The 26113-nt window shown below is 37.1% G+C and overlaps 1 protein-coding gene across 3 annotated transcripts in view; it reads right to left on the reverse strand.

Annotated features, from left to right (window-relative positions):
• Positions 1-26113, reverse strand: part of MBTPS2 (membrane bound transcription factor peptidase, site 2) — a 106864-nt gene that overhangs the window by 6068 nt on the left and 74683 nt on the right. For 2 of the 3 annotated variants that reach the window (XM_065071400.1, XM_065071391.1), the window contains exons 2-10: positions 25344-25492; positions 23495-23633; positions 18425-18528; positions 15844-15971; positions 12592-12710; positions 11454-11634; positions 8891-8985; positions 6745-6940; positions 1225-1300 (exon numbers count right to left, since the gene is read on the reverse strand). In XM_065071400.1, coding sequence (XP_064927472.1) covers positions 1225-1300; positions 6745-6940; positions 8891-8985; positions 11454-11634; positions 12592-12710; positions 15844-15971; positions 18425-18528; positions 23495-23633; positions 25344-25420 — 1115 coding nt within the window. In that variant the 5' untranslated portion in view covers positions 25421-25492. Of the gene's footprint in view, positions 1-1224; positions 1301-6547; positions 6613-6744; positions 6941-8890; positions 8986-11453; positions 11635-12591; positions 12711-15843; positions 15972-18424; positions 18529-23494; positions 23634-25343; positions 25493-26113 lie in introns of all 3 variants that reach the window. The other variant, XR_010474160.1, reaches the window with a different exon arrangement.

Raw genomic sequence — 26113 nt, forward strand, 5'->3', positions numbered from 1 at the left:
ATGCAAAGAGAAACATATGAGGGTTATTTTTTTAGCTGTTTATATGAGTGCAATGAGTTTTACACCATAACATATAATTTCAGAGACCTTCCTTTATGGATTTAATTTGGTTTTAAGCACTAGGTTTGGATATGTTAACAACCTGCACTCTTCACAACTTGGATGAAAGCAGGAGACAGCAAAACCACATTTAATATTGCCCATTTTCCCCCCTTGCTTTGTGTGGTTTTGGAGCAAGGTTATAGCTCTGACACCATGCCTGAAGTAAGAAAGTATTCTAGACCTATGACCTAAGTATGAAATAATTATTAGGAATATTTTCCAAAACACTCCCTTGCTAGAGTAACTAAATGGCTAGAATATGATTGGAAATCTGGCCTCTCTCTCCTACATACCTGTTAGGCAGAAATGTTGAGTAGATTTCTGTACGTGCATGTGCATGTGAGAATGAGGCATGGGTAGATCTTTTTAATTGTTGGTAATAGCTTGCTAACATTAATACCTACCTCCATCCTACAATGGCCAGACAAGAAGATATATGACTCAGAAAGCATCTGGGTCAGCATGAACCTTGGTGTGATGCCAGAAAAGGGGAGCTTACGTAGCATCTTTAGCTTTATGGACTACACTGAACTGTGCTGCTCTATAGCCACGTATGAACATTTCGGTTTCTAAGGCTAAGGGTTCTTAAATTAGCCATATTCAAGCCTGCTAACCGTCATGTATGCGTATATATATCATCTCATTCATTAATAAGCCTGCTTTAACTGAATTTTCATCCTGCTTTTTGAATAGGCTAAGGTTTCTGTTGAAGAAAAAAAAAAACAACCAACAGCCATACCCTTTTATTTATTTCAGTATAACGACTCAAAAATTCTGAAACTCTGACATAACAAAGCTAGCAATAACATCTCATTTGTCCTGCTGTAAATTCAGGATTACTTGGACTTCCTCATCAGAGCTGTTAAGATTCACTATCAAGAAAGAGTTAAAAAAAGCACTGACCAAAAATATCCTGCTAAGCACAAGAAAGTGAGAGATTTCATTTCAAGCTTGGCACAAGGACAATAATCAATGCAGAGATGGGATAAAGATGTCAAAACACTACAGAAATGTTTTAGAGCAGCCTGTGTACAATGATATCCAACTGAAATTTTGCTGGGTCACCAAATTCTAAACAGTTCCCTCCTTGTCTTGAAAGAACAAACACACTTCAAAGGATACTTGCAAAATGTCTCTATCACCACAGGCAGATCGATGCTTAGAAAATTTTGTCGTGGTACAAAACTGCTGAGACTTACTGAAATGAAAATATAAAGATACACAAAACATGGACAGTCATTCCAGGATTGTAACATTACGAATTTTAGGTTATATTCTTGCAGAAAAATCAGATCTGAAATGATAGCTCTTCATAGCATGAATAACCAATCTAAATATGGTTTTGTTGGGTCTTTGTTTTCAAAAGAGTACAGCCATTAAATCTTTCTTAAACATGGTCGCTATCATAGTACAGTCACTCCACAAAATACAATTAGCATGATTTCAGTAAGAGTAGATCTAAGATACACATTTTCAGAGGCAACTGAACATCTGTAGTCATAAAGACCACACTGTGTAACTTAAGTCCTTTTCAAAGAAAAACATATAAAAAGAGATTATAGTTACCAGACTATTTCAACATATGCAGTCCACATGTATACATTCATACTGTGGGTGCACATGTGCACTTTCTCTGAAGGCCAGAAAATTCTTCTCCTGCAGTAACTGCAGAAGATCCTCCTGTCCTGAAGCTGAGCTCATGGTGTATATGAGTGGGGTGGATAGAGAGCAGAATTCCAGCGTCACTCTGAGAAAGCAAAGGCTGAGATGTGCGTTCCACATCTTAACACCCACTAGCCACTACAGAAGTAGCTTCTTCTGGCTTCAGATGATACCTTAAGTGACACCAAGATGTAACTTAGTGCAGCTTAAAAACCTGGTGACTGGGAAATTGCAGTGGCCAAGCACCACATGACCTTGAAACACTTTGTAACTTCTTTGAAGTTGTACCTGAAGCTTCAGCTGACTGCATGTCAAATGTGTAGGAGAGACACCTCAGAGAACATTGAGGTAGCTTTAGAGTGCACTGTCAGTATAGGGATGCTCCATCTGGGTGGTCTCCTAAGTCTTAATGCAGTCCTTCAAATTAAACAGCAGTCTCAGACTGCCAGCCCCAGGGACTGTTTGAAAGCCTTAGTTCTGTGACAACTGGAAGAGAGACGCCTTTCCTACTAGAAGGTTTCACTCCTAGAAAACCAGCATCTTATCACCAGAAGGAAGAAGTTTAAGTAAATTAAGGCAGAACTGGAAAATCACCTTAAAAATACGCTTGCACAGTATCAACAACAGTCACTCTGTCCCCAAAGAACAACTCTGACGCAAGTTGAGGCCAGCCACAATGGCCTCAATTTTCCCTACCAACCTGGGAAAAAGTTATAGCCCTAAGAAATACTGTCTCCAGAGAGATATGTGAAAGCAGGAGTTCAACTCCTACTCAATACAAACATCCCTTGGGAAGGGAAAAATTTAACTCACCCTTTGAGAAATTTCAAAAACAGAGACTAAGACACACTGGAAACCAAAAGTGCTGCTAAGTATATCTTAGTTAAGAGCAGATTGGATTTCTTTAGGTTCAATAAACAATTCAAGGACATCAAACAAAGACAAGCAGAAAGTAGTTGCAAAGGCACATGAGACAGAGAACTGGTCCACTCAAGTCACATAAACACACTTTCTTCTGTTAATTGAGGCTCTCCTGATGAGTCAGAAAGGATAATTAGTACAACTGGCAAGCTTACCATGGGATGGAGAGATATGGATAGCAAGGACTCCCAAAGAAAGAATGGGTTTGGTGTGGCAAGAAGCAGAGAACTTTCCAATACCAAAACTGCCACAGCTGTGCCAAGATGGCTTCAAAATCACGTACTCTCTTACCTTAGCTTAAGACCTTTGATTCAGGGGAACTGAGAGAAAAAAATAAGTCTGTTGGACTACTGAGTGAAGAACATAAAAGACAGAAATCCTGGATGCCACACAACTCAGAAAGTCAGAGGCATCCAAGTCAAATGATACCCAAAGCAAACAACTCATCCAGCTGAAGGCTGATATCAGAACATCTGATCAGACCTCTTGTCCATGAGCCAAAATAGCAAAATGGCTGAGGCAGCTACTGTATTCAAAGGTTTCAAAAGACACACAGTTCAATACAGTGTAATTTCAAAGCGTGACTGCCTCTTGACAAACACCTAATGGCCACTAACAAGTTACCATCCTGAACCTGAAGTTGTGTCTACATTCAGAATGGATCACTAATCTCTCTCCCTCTTTGTTACAACAAACTTCCTGCTGTCCCTGACAGCCGCCAGACATGGATCTAAATTCCAAACCTTGCTGCTGAAGCAATCTCCGAAACACAAAGAAACTCCTCAGGCTGTTGCTGGACTGAGCTCTAGACACTGCATAGGCAATGAATTTAGTGGCTGTAATGGATCAAACCTCACGAGAGCAAGCAAATCTGTCCTTTGAGGAACAAGAAAAGAATTACAAAAATTATGTTGTCCAGGCTTGTCTTCAAAAGACACTGCTGGGAAGAGGTGAACAGCAATGAGGCAGGGCAGGACAAAACACTCATTGTTTTTCCACTCTAATTAAACAATTCTTTGACCTGGAATTAACATTTCTTTTGTTGGCTAATTCTAGATGGTGTTGGCAAATATTGAGAAGAATGCACAAGAGACACAATTTTAATTAAAAATTATTTGGAGACTAGGTTGACCAAAGAGGTTTTTGAAACCTCTTCATGGGGAAAAGTGCATGCATACTACGGGGAAAAGAGTATGGCATAAGATATTTCTGTGTGCTCTCTAGAAGAACTATACATGTAACCCCTTAAATACGGGTTGAAAGCAAAGAATGATCATCGTCAGCAATAATGTCAAACAAGCATGGAAATACTGAGAAACCAGATCCTAACATATAGACCTTCATCAGGGATTATGGCTGTTGTTCTCCAAAAAACTCCCCAAAGCTAGGAAGTAGGGTTTTTTTTAAGAAGACTTGGTTAAGACAGATGCAGGAGACTGGTCGAGTTTGGGAAAATCATCTTCTAGGTAGGTGCCGTTTTATTTTCATGAAGGAAATCTTGCAGTTTTTTATCCTTGAGGGGTGATGCAGATCCAGTAACATTCAGGGATATGATCTTGCCTCAAGCAGTGTGAATTCCAAATGTGAATGTTAATCACCAGATTATTCCCAAGTGACAAGGGCCAGAGAAGGAAGCCAATATTTTGCAATACCAAAAACGACATGGAGGAATAAAAAGCCCATACAAAATAAATTACATTAGATACCCTCTACAGAGAGAATGCTAATTAAAAAGATTGATCAATGAGTCCAACCTAAATGACACACATTCCTGACCATTCCTGCTGGTTTAGTTTTGGCCAAAATTCCAGCACTATAAGTTCATTTATGATTCTTTAATTTTTTTTTTTTTTTTTTAATACTGGAAACAAGAGCTATACATAGCATTTGTATCAACAAAAAATATTTTTGCCAGTATATTTTACTTTGAGGAAACAGAAACATTTTATAGAAGTAAGGTATATAGCCTATTTTTTGTAAATAGCTAATATGGATATAAAAATATTGCATCTGGAAGCTAGCTTCAAATGAAAATACGAAATAATTACTGCTTCTCCATAAATCAGGAATACCATGGTGACAATACAAGCCTAAGTAGAAAATAATACATGCATAATCTTAAACTGTTTTTCAAACATTACTGTATTGACAGTACTAGAGAAAGCAAAGTCACAGGACACACTTATCAGGTTGTGTGTTAAATGTGTCACTACTCTAAAAAGTAATGTTTCCTGCAGGCAAAATGATCACCCTAAAGAATAAAGCATTTGCCTAAAACACATTCCTATTTCAAAAATCATACAGTAGAGGAAGAAATTATTTTCCTTTTCTAACTGTAAAAAAATGGTTACCACATTCTGGTCAGTCACATTTGGGCCCAAGCCAGTACTGTACAGTGCAAAGTTCAGTCTGAAATATTTAGAAGTTGTTTCACTGGAACACATGGAACTCTACGATGGTACAGTAGACTATCTGCTGCCCAAGCCAGGATCCTGTCATTTTAGCTCTGGTGTTTGTCCAAGGGGAGCATAGGTTGCATTTGCAGCAAAGTTTTGTAACAAAGTCAAGCTTTTAGCACTCAAATTAGCACATTCAATGTGCAATTCCCAGAGTATAGTAAATCACTTCAGAATATATTCCTATAAATTGTATTTTCACACAGTAACTTCTTAAAGTAGAACTACCTCTTTAGATGCAATAACATTGTTTTCTGACATCTGAAAGACTGACAGGTTTGATTGTTTTGCAGAATCACCGTTCAGCAGGAAACACTGCCTAAAACTCTATTGCTCTGACACACTGGGAAAAAGAACAATAACAATTGTTCTAGACTACCTACAGATTGTATTGTTAGAGATCAAGAAAGGGAGCTTAAAATAATTACCAAACTCTATTCTTAAGATATGTTGCTGCATTTGGAATAGATGTCATCAAATACAGAACTGTGTATTGGTATCACACAGGTGAACAATGTTTTTCCTCCTAAATGGTAAGCAGCCAGAAATAACAAGTGAAGAGATCATATTTTGGGCTTAAATAAGAGTATAGTGTAAACAAGTAGAAATAAATAATTTGCCACAGAGTGTCAAAATATGACCAGCACAGAAAGACTGACAGATTAACTAAAATAATGTTTATGCAAGAGTGCTAATGGATTTACACTACCAGATTTCATCACTGTTTCTAAAGCTCTTTTGTACATAATTCCAGTGCTTACTCAGAAAAGTACAATGCCTTGCTAAGGAGGTACTTCAAGATGTCTAAAGTAAAATCTCCCCCTGAGAGGTACAGCTGTCTGTGAGGAACAGACAGGTTCCTCACGGGAAGTGACAGTAGTTCAACATTTCATACTTTCTAAGCCCATCTAAAGCTAAGCTCAAGCTGCTAAATAGGGATGTAGATGCATTTGTTCATTCTTTCCATACTTGCTCCAAGAGCAGAATTAGTTTTTACTTGTATACCTGGCTCAAGGGTACAAGCTGGCCTAAAGGAGAGCCACAGTCCATTTCCAAGTAAGGAACTAAATTGTTATATGTTATTTAATTTAGGGCACTCAAATAGATGAAAAAATAATTAGGTAATAACTATGTTGTGATTGTACTTGTGGCTCATTAGTCATGGGAATCTGCCACAGGTACTTGAATATTAGGTGTGATTTAAGCAGTGATGCTAATATTCCAGGAAAGGTGTTACAGGAAGATGCCCTAGAGATTTTATAATAGCATTTTGAGAAGTTCACATGTTAGGAAAATGTAGGTGCCTGGTTCCCATGACTAACCTGAGTGAGATCTGTTATAGAAAAAGCCCTTTCATACTTTTCTGAAAAAAACAACTCTCTCATATCACATACGGTTTCTATTACCTTTGTAACTCATTGCACTGTGCACATTTCATTTTAGGCCTGAGTAGTCCATGTCTCTCCTCTGGCTGTAACAAGAAATGGATTCTGCATTAAACAAGTTAACTGACAAGCACTCTGAGACCTTGTTCAAGCAGCCAGGCAAAGCAAACCATATTAGAATTTTTTTTTGTTAAACTGTTTTAAAAAGTAATACCAACCTGTGTACTGAAGATGCATGGGGTGTCCTACATACAGCATGTCAATATGGGGTGGATGTTTTACCCTGATTAGCCTTGTTTGGTTCTCTAAAGAAGGAGTCACACAAAAGCTTGGAGCAAAGTCCTTCTGGCAGTCCATGTTGGCTCGACAAACTTTGCTGGCCTCAATAACTTTTCGTGCTGGCAGACAGGCATACTGCAAATGGCAGTTAAAATTATTTTAAAATGTAAAGTTATTTTCCAACAGATCAGAATATTCTACATTCCTTTTTAAAGCAAAGGAACTGCCTCATTGATATACTACCAGCCTATGCAGAGCTGAAACCTGCATCTTTGGGGTTTTTTTTTTTCCAAATCCTGCAGAACCTCTACCTGATATATATTAAACTTGTCATTCCATTTTTGGTGGAATGTGGAAGACAAGGTGTACACATGTACCAAAATAAAAGTTAACTCTTTTTAAAAAGGTACACACATGCACAACAAAAAGCGAGGCATCTAAACTTAAGTCAGTGATTTCTAATGAACACAGCCTGCACCAATATACTAGTGACTTACCTGTTTAAGAAGTGTTAGTCTTCATTGATCTAAAACCTCATTTGACTGAATAAAACTTTATGTTGAGCAAACAAACCAAAAACCTACTGGCTGTGTGGCAGCTAAAAACCCATTCTCAAGTAAGATGAACACAGGACTTAGTGCAGTGCTGCATCTCTTCACTCTTTCACTCAGCAGTCTGAAAGACCAGATCTTTCTTGCTCTTCATAAGCCAAAGAAAGCACAGTGGAAAGGAACAGGAAATTGGTTTTCCCCCTCATGTCTCTTGTAAGGCTCAGTCATAATTTTCCTTTTGTTCTTAAATGCAAGCAACAAAAGTTCTTCATTTACTTTTTGCCTTAGGAAAAAAAGGGGGGGAGGGGGAAAGTGGGATTTTCTGGCTTCTTAGCTTGATGGTTACACTCCCCATAGACGCGTGAGTGTCAGACACTCTCCGTTAACCTCAATAAAAGCGCTTTCCATTCTAGTGGTGGGGAGAAGACACATTTGCAAATAATGCTGCACAGCCCTGCAAAGACTATTTTAAATATATGTTCAAAAACTCACAGCCCAGCTAAGGACACTTGAAGGTCACAGGCTTCTGGATGCTTTTCTTTCATCTCTCTTCCTAAATAGCAGCTATGAGCTTAAGAATGTCAAAGCTCAGTGAGGTAGTGATTTATTGACTCTCGCTGAACTCCGGGATGTTACCAGCCACTGTCATATTTCAAATGAACTACTGCTCTGTGCTCAATTCTTAGTGGCTAAATAGCACAAGAAAATCCTGGAGTGTGAAGTTCACTATCTTAGAAACTGTAAATATAGCAGATGTAGGAACAGATTTATTTCCATTTCTTTACGTATTTATCACTAAAAGTCAGAACAATAATCAACTGGCATGTGTAGAAGTTTACACAGTTAGTACGTGTGCTTTTTCTTGTCAAGCGAACTGTTAGAAATATTTCATCACTGCCAATATGGATCACATATTTTAACAAACTTTTCTGTATTTTGAAGAGAACGTGGCAAAATCCTACTAAGAATCTTTATATGTTTCATGTATTACAAGAAAACCAACATGGTAAAAAAGGAATCAAATAAAGGCCCTGATTTTGAGAAACTGGGCAATCTCTAGGACCTTCTCTTGCATGTTTTTAGTTTAAATTGGCAAGCAGTGCTGCTGGCTTCAAACAAAATAACTGAACAGACAGTCCAGCACTTTGCTTTGCCTGTAGTGCTCAGTACCTTTAAAGACTGAAGCACCAGAATAAGAAATTTCACCTTCTTCTCAAAAGGTGGGTATTTTTTCTCACCAATATTCTCATCCAATGCTGAAAATGGGGAGGTGTCTTTCAGCCTGAAGGAATGAGGGGTATAAGATCTTTTCTGGTTCTTCCCGAGACTCTCTGATTGATCATGGGAAAAATCATAACTAATATTTTGGTTTTTTTCAGCTGTAAATGGGGAGAAAAACACACATAGACCTTTATTACAAACTGTAGGTATTATTAAGCATTTGAGTATACTGAATAAATGTTGTTAAATAGTACTGATTTAGTTTAAATAATTTCAGATTTACCAAACAGAACGAGCAGGTTAAGTAACTTACCAGGTGGCTGTCCAACTTATTGCTATATGAAAAGCAAATGTCTGTGAGGCTGTTGTTACTACAACATTCAACTGTGCCATCGAGTCTTCTATAGACTAAAGAACATAAGCATAGAGCAAATGATCAATATTATAGTAAATTCCTGAAAAGAAATCAGTCTCTGACAAAATTATTCTGTAGCCTTCAAGAATTACAATAATTCACACAGCCTAGATGTGGTTCAGACAAAATTAAAAATAAGCTTCACTTTAGGAATGTCATCTGATTTCAATCATGTCACTAACTGATTTTTCATCTTAATAAACATCCTAGAGATAGTGGGGATCTACCACTGCAATTTTCTGAGCATTATGAGTCACAAAGCTCTTTTATCCCTTGCCCCTAGCTTGCATTAACATTTGGCATACAAATCTGTTACTTGCTGCTGTACTGATTTCATTGGCTGGCGAAATGACCAAGATCACATGGAAATGACCAAGACTCAAAATATCCTAAAAAAAAAAAATGGAAAGCCTTTACAAGATTCAGGTTTTGAAATCTTTCCAAGCCTTGAAGGCTGAAGCAGTGAATAAATGATGCTTTAAACCACGATTTAATTAGTCTGGTACATAATCTTTGTATGGATGTTCGTTAAATAAATCAAATCTAACTTACTCTAAAACATAAGCTTTAAAGAACAAACAAACCAAAAAACCCACAAAAGAATGGTCACTGTGACAATCTGTGTCACAGCATCACTGCAGCACCCTCCTTAGGTAGATTAAGCCTGTGAAACTCGTTGCTGATTTTTCACTGCATAACCTGCAGTCCACTAACATGGAGCTTTATGCCTGGGGCTGACACGTGCAAGCACTGAACTGTACAATCCTTTTTTCAAGTACCCTGAGGCTAAGTAACCACATATGTTTTTGAATAGTGAATGACCATGAAATTAGTTTCCTTATAAACTACATTGAAAACACTTTTTTTTTTTTTTTTTTTAAATTTCATTAAGGTTCTTGGGGTATTGTTTTCTGTCTAGCTTCATACTCAAATAGTTTACTCTCCATTTGGTTTACGGTCAAGTAGATAGGGTCCATTTGCTAGATACATTTTTATTGATATTCTATATTTATGTCAAGTTGTGAACTGTCAAGATTTTGACAAATGGCAGCTGCTAGAGAGCAAACGGAGTTCATTTCATTTCAGAGGAATATTTCTCACTGCTGGAGGCTTATGGCTCTGAAAATGCAGACAGACTGGTCTGATTAGAATGCAGCAGTGGGACAACGGGCTGCTAACACAATACAGCAACCACGCTCGGAAGCAATATTGTCTCTCTAGTATTTCAATATAAATAAGACTGGTTCAGCTGCAGAATATGCAGTTTTATTATCCATGACTCTGAAATTGCAGTAGAATCTGAGGATATATACCTACAGCATCTAAGAATTGGTTCTTACTTGCCATCCCAGCCCAGCTGAAAGCATATGCCAAAGTTGCTCTCATCTTCAGAGGGATAATCCAAACTATTAGTTCTCTAAAAGCAGGATCTTATCCATACTCCACTAATTTCCAGTTTAAATATTTATCTTATTTCCAGCTGTAAGATTACTTTCCTTACATACTAGAAAAAAATTACTACCTTTTCAATCTCACAAGAGAACTATAATGCATCAAAGATCTTGCCTAGTTGAGCTGTCTGACCTCGTCTTTACTTCCAGTATAATGCAAAAATTACAGCGACAATCTTAAAGCTCTGAATCCATCGTATAGGCTTTTCTCAGTGGCATCCCCTTACCTTTGGAATTCAGTCTCCGTGGATGCTTGCATGAAAAAAACCTAGGGAACTTTAGGGCATGTCACAAGACATTCAGCCAATTTAACTTCACTGTTCTTTTTTGTTCTATTTAATTTTTGTTTATTGTTCTAGTTTAGTTCAGTTCACTTTTTTTGTTGTTTCTCAGTGGTAAGCCCTTACAGCAGCAACCACTCTAATACATAAATGAAAAAGAAGGAAATAGATGAACATTTAGAAGCAATATGTGCAATCCAGACAAAACTAAGTTTATAGCAATGAGATTGTGAGGTTGAAGAAGCAAATGAAACATAAAACCAATATAGTGAGACACATCAGAAGTGGCCATAATAAAGCCCATCATTGGGTTAAGCCATACAATTTGTAACATAATGCTGATCAAAGCAGTAAGGTAAAATGTGGAATTTACATCTGCAAAAGATCACTGAGTTGATCCATATAACTGAACTAAAAATAGAGGAGATAATTGTATTACTGCTAATAACCAAGTAATGCAATATCCTGAAGAGGCAAATTTCATTTTTCGGATCATACAGGATATTTGTGCAGGATGACTGGAAGACCAGAGAAACCCTTCTATCGGCCTCTTTCATCACTTTCAGATTTCATAAAAATTAATGGCATATTGGTCACTGCTTAAGAAAGGATGGCAGACATGACTTAACAAGAAATCTGTCCCCACCAACAAAGCCTAAATCCAAAATAGTCTTTAAGACATGATAAAATTACAACATAAAATAATGAAGAGATCACCTAAACTCATACCTCTAGCTGGAAAGCTTAACTGCTGTAGGGTGGCTGCACTTACACAGTAGCCAACCTGTGACTTTTCTGAAATGTCTCCCAGACAGGAATTCCAGTCTTCAACACTATAAACTGGGCAGTCTTGTAGGTTAGTGACAAGGTCTCCCACAAAAAGACCTCTTGGTCCATTGGCAGGAGAATCCTGAGAAAAAAGTGAAGTCAGTCACGTTACTGTAGTTAAAACTACAAGGATTTGTTTACAGTTCTGCTGAATAACCATGAAATCTTTGGGTTAAGACGCTATTTCCAGAGAAACAGAAAATCTCAGGCTCCACTACAACTGATATTTCAACTTACGATAGAGCATTACAAAAACAACATCCTTCACAAATAATCATTTATTTAGTGCAAAGAAAAAGAAAAGAGCAAGTCTCCAAGTGTTCAGGGGAAACTCTTCAAATTTGAGTAGTTATTTTCATACCAGTTAATATGTTGTGGTTTTCCTACAATTTTAAGTTCAAGAAGCCTAAATTAATACCCTGAATCTTTCAATAAATCAGGGTGCACCTATACCTTCAAAGGTATAAAGCATAATAAATGTCACTCTCGTCCTGAGTTATATCAGTTCATGTTTAGATCTAAGAAAGACTGAATCCTTTCAGCTCCTTTCAGCTCTACAACTGTGCTGTATTTTATTAAGTCAGAAAAAATCAGCCCTTTCCAGCAACTCAGCAGTCTATCTCTACTTGCTTCCAGCTGACCAAACAAGGAAATCAGCTCGAAATATTCTTTAACATTAAAACCAGATAGCAATAACTAGAGTGATAATGCAGTTTCCAGTAGCTTTACTTGGAGCCAATAATGAAAAGAAGTTAAAAACCAAACCAAAACACCACAGAAATGAGCCTGCAAACTCATCTCAAATGTCTAAACAGTTTTATAGTATGCTGAATAATCTTTAATTTTTTATGCCCTGTTCCTTCATTTACTAATACTAATAAACATATGACCAAGAAGGAAACTTTAAGCAGACAAGAAGTACAATGTATCAGACTCTGCACAGTGCTGCACTATCAAATTTGATGGTGGTAATAAGACACAAAGGTACATTTCAGGTCACAAAGTGTATAATATGAAAACATTAAAGATATTTTCTTACCTCTGCAACTTCAGTGACAAGTGCCCCAACACCCGTGTAATAGAAAGGGAAAAGAATGGCTGGCAGCAGAAACAAAACTATGAAACTCGCAACACCAAGAACAAAATTATGCCATACTCCTAAAAAGAAGGAAAAACTATCATGTTTCTAAATAAACACTAATACCAAAAAGGTAGTTTTGAAATGGAAGATCCTACAAGTTAGCTTCCAATTAACTTTCCTGAAATAATTACTGTAAGAATGGGTGAAAAGTTAATTTGTGAACACAGGCATGAAAGAAAAGCTACATTGATTTACAAACTTAAGTTTCTATGATGTCACTTTGTAGGGGAGCTTTAGAGGGGCATCTGAGCCCCTGAGTATTGTACTCTCAGAAAAAAAACAGGGAAGCTGCAAGTTCATTTTTAAGGTGTCATTCTACTGTAGTGATATTTCATCACATAACACCACTTTTATAGTATATAGTGGGCAGAGTATCCAGAAGAAAAACTGGGCTTCTGAATCAATTATTAAACTACAGTTTCTATCTACAAAGTTGTCATCAATCATAAATATTAAAAACAAGTGAAACTAAATGTATTACTTGTCACCTCATACCAGAATAAACTGTTGATTGAATTTAAGAATATTAATAAATGGGCTTATACGTATGTAAATATTATTTGTCCTATCCAGCAAGATGTCTGAAATTTAGCTGCAATTCAGTATTTTTCATGGTTATGTCCACTCTATCAATAAAATAATTACATGTATATGTGCCAAACAATTTTGAAAAAAGGCTTCTTTTACAAGAAAATTTGGACCTAAAACCACATCAAGAAACTAAGTTGGACAATCAGCATTTCCTGACACATTATTTTGAGCAATGTATTTGCAACTGCAATCCTTATGGTATGCTGTTCTCCACAGGAAGAAATGAACCACTATCATAAGATATACTTGGCTTCTTTCAACATCCAGTACTGTACAAATTTTCTCATTTAATTCATGTTCTTGGACAAACAACCAATGCAGAAAAACTTGTCAATGTTGGAGGCTCCTTATTTCTTCTTTACAGTGTTTCATCTTGCTAAGAGGGCTTTGATTCAATTCCATATTTACGGTGCAGTCACAGGACAGGAATGGAAGTAAATACATTTAAAAAAGAACTAAACCTGTCTTTCTTGCACTGTATACAACACAGGAATCATAACATATGGCAGACTCTGGCTAACTCTACATGTCACACGGTCTTTTATGTTTCTAATGCTGCAGAAATGAAGCACATTTTTGGAGTGCTTTAACTAAGGGTTTGTTGCCATTTCCACTAATAGATGCTTCTTAAGGTGATTTCTCTTTCTATAGTTTTTAATCATATCTCATTGAAAGATATTATAAGAAAGTGCTGCATAGAAGCACTTTTCATCTACCAGGCATGGAAGTAATGCTAAAAATAGCCCAAGTCTTAAAAAAAACGCTCATTCACTATTCTTGAACTCATGATGCCATCTGCTGTACAACAAATATACTCTCTAATCTCCTGAGTATAGGTGGACTACAAAATGAATAATATTTGGTGTCATTCTTTACTCTGGCTCTTTTACTTAGCTGCCATAAAAAAATCTGAAAGGATGCTTCTGTAAACTCAGATCTTCAGATCACTGAGCATAGGTTCACTCAACTGCTCTGACAATTAAGAAAAGCTGAGTGCGAAAAACTGAATATCACATTTTATCATTAACAAACATCCTAGTTCTGAAATATGTCTGTTATTAGCGGTAAAAAAAAGCATCTATTTGTTATACCTAACAGATAACAAGTCATCGATGCTAACCAGTTTTGTAACATGCTTGTTCCTACCTTGCATTCCCCTATTTCAAGTTTCCCAAGAAACTTGAAAAATTATTATAGATGTTTGCTTGCTATCAAAAACAAGCAAGCGATTATTTTCTATTATAGCTTACGATCTTATTTTTCTAGATGACTTCTCAGGAAAGTATGTAAGCAACACATTTTGAAAATTGGTATGTCTTTCACGTCTGTTCACAGTAGCTGGAAAGGGAAATTGATTAATTTGAGAAACAGAGCTTCATAAAAGTTAGCCTATTGCGCTGAATGATTTTGTTTCATTAGAGTATTTGGAATAGAGATATAGTTACCTACCTAACATTTATCATTTACCTGATTCAGGAAAGTTTGAAAAAAAGCTTGGCTAATGGGTTCTGTATGTCCAGCCTAAAACCCTTTTTATAACATTTTAGTTACAATATTCAAGAAACCATATTGGTACCTAAACAGTACAACAGGCTGGCTGGTGTCCTATTGTCCCCTGCAATAGAAAGTCATCAGTATCAAGAACTAAACCAAGATGCTAACTTTTCTACCTTTATTTCAATAGTTTGGGAACCACATTTGTCTCTAGAAATCAATCATCTAAACAGTTCAGATAGCATAACACACAGTCTCAGTCTAACTTTCCACAGTAACAGGGCTCTAGTTCCCAGTAGCTAGAGACTTCAAAAAAACATCAAATCAAAAAAAAACATCTGGAGGTTATTTGGAGCCATAAACTGTGATTCTTTTTGGATGTTTGTGTTTTAGCCTTTATTTCCTCCTGATGGCAATATCAAAACAGTGACCTATATAATAACATAACTCACGCATCACTGAAAATCACTTGCAATACTACCAAAAACCATTTAATAGATTGTTCCTATTGCAGAAAATGGTAGTGAATTGCTCAAGACTGTTTACCTGTGACAGCAAGTCATGTTCTTATGCCACCAGTCTTCTGGCTGAGTATTTTCCAGCTTGTGTGCTCCAAAATTTTGCTACTTAGTCTATACAATATGAAGGAAAAAAAAAAAAGACAAAGGAACTTCTGCACCTGAGCTGGTGTAGGACCTTTTTCTAATGAGACAAGAAGGTCAGAAACCACATTTTTTCCCTAACCACACAACTGGATTTTCTTATGCACAACTATTCTGAATCAGATCTAGGTATAATAACATTTTCATTTCAGGAAATTGGTACTTATTTAAGCTCCTAGAAACCGATGTCTTTCCTCCAGAAAACAGCGCAATATGGGCAGTAATGATCAAATGATTTTCTGAAATCACAGTTTAGGTGCAGAACAGAAGGATCATCTTCAGGTAAAGAGAAGCTTTTGTACATCTTCATTTGAAACCTTTAATCCTCCACCAAGGATTCACAAGTGCTGCTCATAGAATAAGTAACTGTACTAAGCAAAGATTTAATGAAAAAAGCACGAACCTGCACAAAATATCCTTAATTGCTGTACTGGAGATATCAGTTGCAAGTGTGTTGTGAAGAGGTCAACAAACGCTCCAGGATAGACAATGAAGATAAAAATCCCAAATCCATTAAATCGAACTTGTTCTCTTAAAAAAGAAGAAAAAAATTAAGGGGTGTTACTGCAAAGAAACAAATGAAAAAAGGATTCTACATAGCACGCCTATTTTTGACTAAGAGAATAACTAAAATTATAATTCTAAAATTAACTTATTTTTCATAATATGAATAATTAAAAATAATTAAACTAAAGGATGTTTTCTGCAATCGTTGCCACTTTTAAGCAGCACACATTTGTGGGCCTGGTAAAAAATAAAGGATGAAAAGTATAACTTCAATTTCTTTTCTGTCTATTGGTAACAGTAACACATAAAATACTTTTTTTGAAAAAAAATTACTTTCAAGTTAACATATATTTTAATATTTGGGGGATTTTTTATTTTAAGTAAAAAAATGTCAGCCTGTAGGGTGTAGATTCAAACTAATCTGTGAAAAATTATCTGGAAGAAGCAATCACTTTCCTTTTAGAGAAACACTTATAGAGTTCTGAAATTAATAATTTCTCTCTTTCTCCTAAATAGAATTTAGAGTAAATTGTAAACTAAAAAAATCAGGGAAATGTCCTGAAAAAAGGAAAATAAGTCAAGACGTTAAAAGGACAAATGCTATTTATATATATTAGTAGCTGACACTGTCATACAGGAAATATAGGAAATATATATATATAATTTTCAGAGGAGAGGCTTTACAACTGCTTTTAAATGGCACATTTTGGAATAAGTACATAAAGGTTTTATGAAGCAACACATTTCATAAGGGACTTATAGAGGCATGACAATCCTGTATCAAGACAATAACATTCTAATTATTATGCCAAGACAATCACGTTCCAAGACACATCAGGCATGTATCAACTAATCCCATATCTTTACTGAAACAGTATGCTGGGCATAGCATTTTATTTACTCACATTTATTTCTTTATTGTACATATACAATAAGACATTAAATTATACAAAATTAATCAGAATGAAGTAATACATTAATTCCCTGCAGTTAATCTCAGACCTACCCATACTACCAATTAGTAATAGTTTAACGTCTATACACGATTTCATGACTTGGGTAGGCAAGTACAGAGGGAAGAAGACAAAGATTTTTCTGGCACAAGCCCTGACTAAGCTAAGGCTCAAATATTTTAAGCGCTTGTAGATCACAGCCAATACAATCTTGAACTAAAGTTGGACAAAGTGTATTAGATTTAAGGGAGTCACAGTGATTTCCCAGAAGAATAAAATTTGCCCACAGCACAGCTATTTAGTAAAGCTTAAACCCTGAGAACTGACCCTAACAGCATTACAGACCTAGCCAGTGCTGGGGAAAAAAAAAAAAAAAAAGAAAATGGTCAAAGAGAAAACAGCTACAGCAACGTACATTGGACAACCTAATTTTCCCCTTGAAAATAGCTTGGAATCAATTTTTTGGCAAAAACATAACCCAAACTTGAATATTCAGAGCCTTTGCTTCAGATCTTCAATGGAGTTATCACACCACTAAGGCATAAGAATTATCCATTCTGGTTAAAAAGAGCTCTATAGTTACTCCTGACTGCTCTGCAGTTAACCAGTAGCATGTGAAGGCACTGTAAGAGAAAGAAAATTTTGTTGGTTCTTCCTGTGGTGGGATGAGCAAGAGCTTCATCCTCCATAGAAAAATCCACAGGGAAAAAAGCTGAAAGACAAACAGAGCACATGAAACACACAGGGTCCCAAACCATCCCTTTAATTCAGAACTTTCAGGGTTATAAGAAAAAGGTAGTATTGGGTTAAGATGCAGTCATGACTCCCTACACTCAAGAAAATCAGAGAAACAATGTAAGGCTTCATGCTCATGGAACAGGTTATGATGGTGTCCAGAAGAAATGCAGAGGACACCTGAATACCAGCCCCAGTAACCACCACTTAACCCTCTTATGCTACAGTGTCATTTAACAGTAATGATTAATCATGTCACCTAATTGTGAAGTAGTCATTATAGTTAAGTGACATTAAAAGGATAATCTTTGATGAAAATTAACACATCACTGAGATTCATAGGGGCAAATCACACTTGACTGAGTTACTGCTTCAGCATGATCATATGCTACTTCACAAGCTATGTTTAAACAAACCAATTTATAATCTATTTTAATGTACCATTGTGCAATAGCACACGGGTCCTCTTCAAGTGCCACAGACACAGAAATGCAATTGCTGTGTGAAAAACAGGAGCACTAAAAGAAGTATTCTCTTAAACCTGATGCAGTGCGGTATATTTGCAAAGCAGAACTCCTATCTCATGATCTGTAGAATAGACACTGTATTAAAACACTATCCCTAATTGCACACCCTTCCAAACTTAAAATATAAGGAAAGCTACGAAATAAAGAATAAGCAGACTCCCTAGATAAACTGAAGAGGTGCTAACAACATTCACCTGTAAGTAAATGCTCTGGATTATTAGGCTTTGTTGGCACATAGTAAGAGAAAAGTAATTTGTATTACCTAATAGCTGCCACCCCATGGCCGACTTCATGTATCACACCACTGATGAGGATTGCAGAGAAGAAATAGGTCAGCTGGCTGACAGGCAAATTTACACCAGGCACCTGTTGATGTGGGCATGACAACAAAACAAAACACACTAGAAAACCGAGAGGTACAAAGACAAATCATTCTGCTCCTAAAGCTGCTGCTCTCACTCAGTTTCTTCAGACCCCCAACAGAACAGCGCGCGTTCTCACACAGCACTATCAGCTTGTACCTCTCCTCCCACTTTAGTCAACGTATTTTTTAATGTAGTAAATATATATTATTTTGTTGAAAGCTGAAAAGCTCTCCAGATGCAAAAGCCTTCTCCCTGCCCTTATTCCCCACAACCCTGAGCAAATGTGTCCTACTCTGTATTAAGCTCAAGGAGTTTACAAAAACGTACACAGACTTCCACTCAAATGAGACAGGCTTGGCAACTGTGAGCCTTAGTTTACAATTTTCTGCAGCCAGGCATGTAGCTATGAAGAATATCTACCCTTAAGGAGAAAAGAAACAAAAAAGTATGGCACTTAAAACACTATGAGCCCAAGAAGCTCAAAAAAATGAACCTACAGCTAGAACTGTCAGTTTCCCTTCTCTCTGCCTATCCAAATGACAAGACTATCCCTAATTTACAAGGGTAACTTTTGGCTATTGTTCAAGTTTTGTCAATCAACATATGGCAATATAACCTTTAAAAAAAACCAGGCAAATTTATGCAGGCCTCTCACATTCCTTCTGTTGCTATGGTTTCCCACCACTTCCCAGGTCCTTCATCACACTAGTCATGAGACACCAGGCCCTTCCAGATGGGCTTCAAAGCAGTCATGAGTCAGAGAACAAAGAACCATCCCACCTTTCCTGCCAATGGACTTTCCTCCTACTCGGTTCCCCTCCCCGCTCAGCGGCCGCGCTGTGGTGGGATGATAAGGCCACTTCTGCTGCTTGCTTTGGGACAGTTCTCCGGTCTGCCCCACACACCTCCCCGTTTGAGGCAGGGAACACTCCAGTACAGTCATGAACAGCTGATGTCACAACTCGAATCGCAATCCAGTGGCAGAAAAGCGATGCTATGGGCAAAAATTCCTGGCCTGTCTATAGGACTCTCTTAAAACTACCCTTGTGGGACACAAAAGGCTGCAGATCCGACTGAATAGAATCCATTTGATCCTACCTTCATTCAGTCCACATTCCGCAATTATTTGCATTCACCTACCCATGCAGCAGAATTCTACATTAGGTGGGTGATACAATCTAACAGCTAAAAGAAATTTTTCAAAATAATGTTTTCATTAATGTTAAGCTGAATAATTTCACCAATTCTGTCCAGAATGTGATCACAACATGACTGTTGTACCTCACTGTATGGGGACAGCTGCTCTTCATTTGTTCAGCATCCATTGCTTGTTTTACAGCATCAGCTGGTGGCACTAATGCACCAGTTAACTGGCATTGCCAGTGGCCCTCTGCTCTGGGCACACAGAAGGACAGACAGCAACAGCAAGAGTTCCCATCTTTATACCACCATGACTATAGCCTGTTAGAACACAGCACGGGATGCTTTCAGACCTCATGTCGAAGAAGCTAATTTAGGATTCACCTAAAATAGAAGCTAACTCTCACAAAGGGTTCTGAAATCAATAGCAGTATTTTGTGAGTAAGTATTGTCATATTTTATGTTCTGGAAATCCTTTAGTAAAATAAGATCCTTTGCTAGTAACTGCTCTGCCTCTTTCCCACTTTTGTCAATTGTCAAGGGGGGCAATTAAAGGAAAACAGCCCAGTTACCTACAGATAGGTGATTTAAATAAAGTACACAATTGAACAAAAGAGAAAGGTGTCACAGTTTAACCTAAGCTAGCAATCTAAACCACGATAGCTGCTTGCTAACACCTCCTGCACGCCCATATGGGACACCTAATCAAAAGGGATGGGAGAAACTCGTGGACTGAGATAAACACAGTTTAATAAGATAACAAAATAATAGAGATATACTACTACTACTAATATATATAAAATGGAAAATAGATTCTAAAATAAAAGATACTCAATGCAATTCCTCACAAACCCTCTCTGTGCTGAGCCACCAGTCCCAGAAAAAGAGAGATTGCCCTGGTCCCAACAGCTGATCCCAGGGGAAGAGGAGAAAAGGCAGAAAGGCCCAGAGGCCACTGCAAAATGGCAGGATGGCAAAAGGCTAAACTAAGGAAAGTACCAAACAGAACTCCCCAAAACAGAGCAGAACCGTAACAGGTTTCTGTCTCAGTCCATCTAGCTAGAAAACCCAACTCTCCTTAAATATGAAGCAGAACACTAATGGCACGGAATATTCTAATTTATCAGTCTGGATGTCAGTCAAGGTCAATCCTATCTATGCCCCCTTCCCAGTATGGGCAGAGAGCTCAGAAAGACCGTGGCTCCCAGACAACAACAAATATAACGGTGAGCTCTTACATCCTCTTTGTTCCACCTCGAAGACACTGGAAAGTTACTCGAAGAAAAACATTAATTCTGTCCCAGGGTGTCTTCTTGTTCTCAAACTAAATCCAAACAACAACTGTGCTAACTAGGAAAAAGAAAAGTTTCTAACTGCATGAAGAAAATTAACTTACTTTCAGTCAAACCAGCACAGAAGGGTATAAAAATCTTAATAAATAAAACATAAGCAGAACTCTATCTTCCTCTCTCCACAGCCAAAGGCTAAAGGCCAAACAGATTTATGCCACAGGCTAAAATTGAATTTTAAAAAAGCTTTTGTTTGTTTTTTTTTTTTAAAAAAAACTAACTCAATTTCCTTCAGGCAGTAAAATACAAATCATAGAATAGTTTGAGTTGGAAGGGATCTTACAGATCATCTAGTCCAATGCCCTGCAATGAACAGGAACATCTTCAACTAGATCAGGTTGCTCAGAGCCCCGTCCAGCCTGGCCTGGAATGTCTCCAGGGATGGGACATCTACCACGTTTCTGGGCAACCTGGGCCAGTGTTTCACCATTCTCATTGTAAAAAAAATTCTGCTTGATATCTAGTCTAAATCTCCCCTCTTGCAGTTTAAAGCATTACCTCTTGTTCTATCACAATGGGCCTGCTAAAAAGTTTGTCCTCATCTTTCTTACAGGCCCCTTTTAAGTACTGAAAGGCTGCAATAAGGTCTCCTCGGAGCCTTCTCTTCTCCAGGCTCAACAACAATAACTGATTTAAATGAGGAGAGGTCGTCCTGACTTGTTCTTCACCTCTCTGAAACCATACGTGGGTCAGTGTCTTGTGTCAACTTATGCTAGCACATTCCCCTCAAAAAGAATACTGAAACTCTTTTAAGGCAGAGTTATACAACTGTGATCATTCAGAAATGAAAGAACGAGATAGGAAAGAAAGAGAACCACAAGTCAACTTAGAAGAAGTAACCTTATCCCCACACATGACATTACATTATCCCTACACATTCCACCTTTTTCAATGTTAGTCTGTCCTTGGTGTGAAAGCAGTGATATTGCCAGTAGGCAGCCACTGAGGAATCAGTTCCACATTGAAATGGTGAACATTATCCCAGATTTCTGCTTTTATAGTTCAGATTCATACCAGGTTATTTCCAAAGGCTCATCTTTACTTTGGCTGCATCTGTATTATTTTCTCAAAAGAGCAATGTATTGCAAATGACAAGTTTACTCTAGTGTCACAAAAATGGATAAATCCATATAATGACTTCCAAAATTGAAGATGTAAGGGAGGCTTTTCTTACTCCAGAATGTAACAGACATGCATGCTTAGGATAGACCCTGCTGGCATGTAACTTAAAATTTTTCTGTCTCTTGTTTAACTTGTGCTCTACTGAATGCCAAAACTGCCCACTCCTGTCTGCTTCTGAAGATAATTCAGGAGCAGTCTGTGGATGGGGTGATAGCAGTGGCAGTACCAGTTCTCTCCCAGGTCTCATTGCCTGCTTTTGCCAACACATTCTGCAGTTGCTTTATTCACCCTGCATGCATGAAACAGACCCGAACCATCCCAAAGGCACTGCATTTATGGCACGTGTTAATGATCAGGCTTCCTGCACTCATGCAATTTTTTACGTCTAGCTGCACACAGTCAGTCTAGCACTTAGGAGAAGACCTATCATGACAGAGCACAATTCCCAACTCCTGTTCACTAAACCAGCTGAGTGCTTGAATAGAGTAAAATGGTTGGGCACACCTGCTCTAAGCCATGCAGCAGAAGGCAGAGCAACCTCGCAAGACTTTCTACATTGCTAGAAAATGACTGTATGTTCTGGCCAGATAGCACTCTTGGGGAAATAAAGAGTAGTTAGGAATCCTTCCAGATTAAAATTATTGTAATGGCAAAGTCAGTTCTTCAATTACTGCCTGGCATGGAGATAAAAAAGACAGTATTTGTAATCTCTCCCATTCTGTGAAATACACTCTTTTCTAAAATCATACAATATATCATCCAGCGTCAGAACTCTATTAGGCTTTTAATTTGATACTACCAGAAACAGAACTTTCAGTTTCACAAATAAGGGCATGAGTCCTTGAACAATCAAAATATATGCCATCTCCTCACTAATGAATCTTTGTTTCCCCTATCACACAAAGCTCTTTACATTTCTTTCCTTTCCCACTGATGTTTTGTACTGTAATAAATGAAGTAGAAGTCCTCTCTTCTTGTGGACTATGGATTTGCTCTGCAAAGCTTAAGGTCACCAGTGCCACTACATTGCAAAACTCAGAGGAGGCAAATTCTTAGCTCTGTTTTGTATTCTTAGTGCTATGACAACTGAGGGCTTTTCAAAATTACTAGCAAATTCTCACTCCTGAGAATTTTTCATGTAAACTTTACACATTTGCCTTCATTTCTCTTCCCCTCTTTTACTGCTTCTACTCCCCATTTTTAAGGCTGATAACAAACCAGAAAATTTTAATGTAGACTAATATCAGGAGTTGCGTTATTCTTGCATGGGAGGATTTAAGCATCACATACCCTTTTAAGAAACTGTTAAGATCAGTTCACAACTCTCAAATCAGGGCCTGAAGGGAGAACACTTACCACAACTTGCAGCATACGATCATTCTGGGCTTTTGGTGCCTCAGTGAGCATCTGTGTCAGTGTTTGTATCAGTGTCTTTCCGAGAAGAATAACAGAGCCAAACATGGCAACTATACCGAACACCATTCCTATGCTGAACCTACACAGAGAAGCACATAGTTTAGCAATGCATAGTTACAAGAAGATAGGGTATATACTCTCTATATGTAACTGCTTCAGCCCAGCTTAGCACACCAAACTCACAGGGCAAAACTTATCTGATGCTATTACCATTCCTGTATCAACAATCCAGTATAAAAATATTAGCTAAAGAAAACTAATAACAATAACAACATATATTAATAACATTGACTAATGACATATAATATTTTCCTTGCTTAGTAAATATTTTACTTCTAAACTACATCCTGATTAATTTTCAAATATTTTATGTTATTCTTACACATTCTAAATTTTATTTAGTTACCCAATATATGTAACTTGCCATTAGCTAGGAATATAAAAACATAACTCACAATGTATAATTTACCATGCTGCACCACACCATCACGTATTTAAAGACCTGAAGCAAAGTACTGGGTAGCATATGTATTTATCTATATAAGCATTTTTTTTAAAATTGCATCTTCCTCACAAACAACAAAAAGTGCTAAAGAACAATAAATGAGACTCAACCTTTTTTAAAGAACAAAAACCGAAAGGTACAACTGAAAGACCAGATTAAAATAAAATACTTAAAACATTGTTCTTCTCACCAATTTATTTTTAATGAAAATCAGTGTTGAAAATAACTTCAATTTATGTCAACCCAACTAGGGATAAATTTTTATTTAGAATTATTATTTTACACTATCCAATAGTTGAAAGATGTGATGAAGTTTAGTTTCTAGCTAAAACACTTCAATTCACTACCTCTTTTTCCTCTCCGAATAGCATGATTGTTCTCTTACCATACTTAATGAAGCTCCCTGGGAATTAGTAATTTATTTTAAGCAGCATGTACTTGTAATGTTAATTAAAGAGACTGGTAGAAACATTATATTGTAATAAATTAAACACATTAAAAATTGTGATTGATATTGAGCTATTTCAAACTGAAATAGAAAAATCATTACATATGAGAGAAAGCAATATGAAGCAGACCTCTCTTTTATTACAGTCTGACTGGGAGTAGCAATACAGGAAATGAAAAGAAATTCAAACCTTCCTCATTTTCAATTTTCAGAGCAGATATGAAGTAATGCTAGGAAGGCAACTGAGCAATAATTTTCTAAAGCAGTCCAGGAGCATCCACACTAACCACCGTATTTATTTAGCCATTCCCAGCATGCCGTGCAATCTTAGCAGGGAAACATGCAGGCAGATAAAGAAGGTGAGCAATGTGCTTCTGAGCAGGTATCGTTGCTAAATGTCTGGGCAATGACTGACAACAGGGACACTACTGTCTTTGAATACTTTGTAAACTCTAGTGGGAAAGCTCAGTATACAGTGATGGGCAGATCTAGGATATGAGAAGCTGCTTTCAGACCTACTTCTGTATGCAGTATTACATGTAATAGCTGTACCCTGAAGAACTATGTATAGTTCAAACTATAGGTAAAAATAGTTTACAGATTTCTAGTTTTATAGCATGTCAATATGCCACCCATATTACAGCTATGTATATTTTAGCAGAGGAGAAATTCTTATACTGGCACAGTACAATTATGGCAACCAGACTAGTTTGGTTTTATTGTTAGCCCAGTGAAATAACCATGTCTATCCATTGCAATTTTAAGGCTGAAAGGCACAGATGTGGTTAAGTGGTTGACTTGCATTTGACAGAAGAAAAAAAAATCCTGAATTATACCATAAATACAGAAATCTGGGCTTCCATCTCCCCCAGTTGTAGAACTGGCGGTTGAAGAGAGCTGTTTGCCATCGCATGTGAAAAGGAGAGACACTCAAGCCATACGTCAGCAGCCAGTCTTCATAAGATGCCTTCAGAGAGTTGGATGACTGCAAAAACAATGGAAAATCAGTTAACCAAAATCTTCTCGGGAGATTTTTGCATTATGTGACTAAGCAGTAAATGTGATCTGTTTATATAAAAATAGATACGTATTTTTGAGGAAATGTCCTGCACATTATTTACATTTTGACATATAGCTAGGTGTGACATGTAATATGAAAACATTATGCCACTGTTTTGATGTAAATTGCAACAGTTCTAGGATTGCGAGAGCAATCGGGTGTCCAGTGTTACCTGACAAACAAGATCTTATATCACCTTCCATATTGTTAAATCACTTTCAGTAGTTTTTAACTGTCTGGTTAGAAGATTAAAGAGTGAACTGTTTATGGTATTTTTTTCAATGTGCAATTACATTCCAGTAAACATTTTTTTAAATTACAATAAAGAAAAATGCTTTTTTTTTGCTTCAGCTGAAAAAATATACTTCTAATATTGGTGAAATATGGATCAGTACCTGGATACCCTTTTGTAAGGGTAAAAAATGAGCTCTACTTTTTAAACACAAAGACTATACAACTCTGAAATATTTCATCATACTAACAAAAAGCCAGAAGAAATTTAAAATTATCAACCTGTACTGCAACAGCAATTTCAGTATAACTTCC

Source organism: Columba livia, chromosome 1 (genome assembly GCF_036013475.1).
Source record: "Columba livia isolate bColLiv1 breed racing homer chromosome 1, bColLiv1.pat.W.v2, whole genome shotgun sequence".
In the NCBI taxonomy this organism is placed as follows: Eukaryota; Metazoa; Chordata; class Aves; order Columbiformes; family Columbidae; genus Columba; species Columba livia.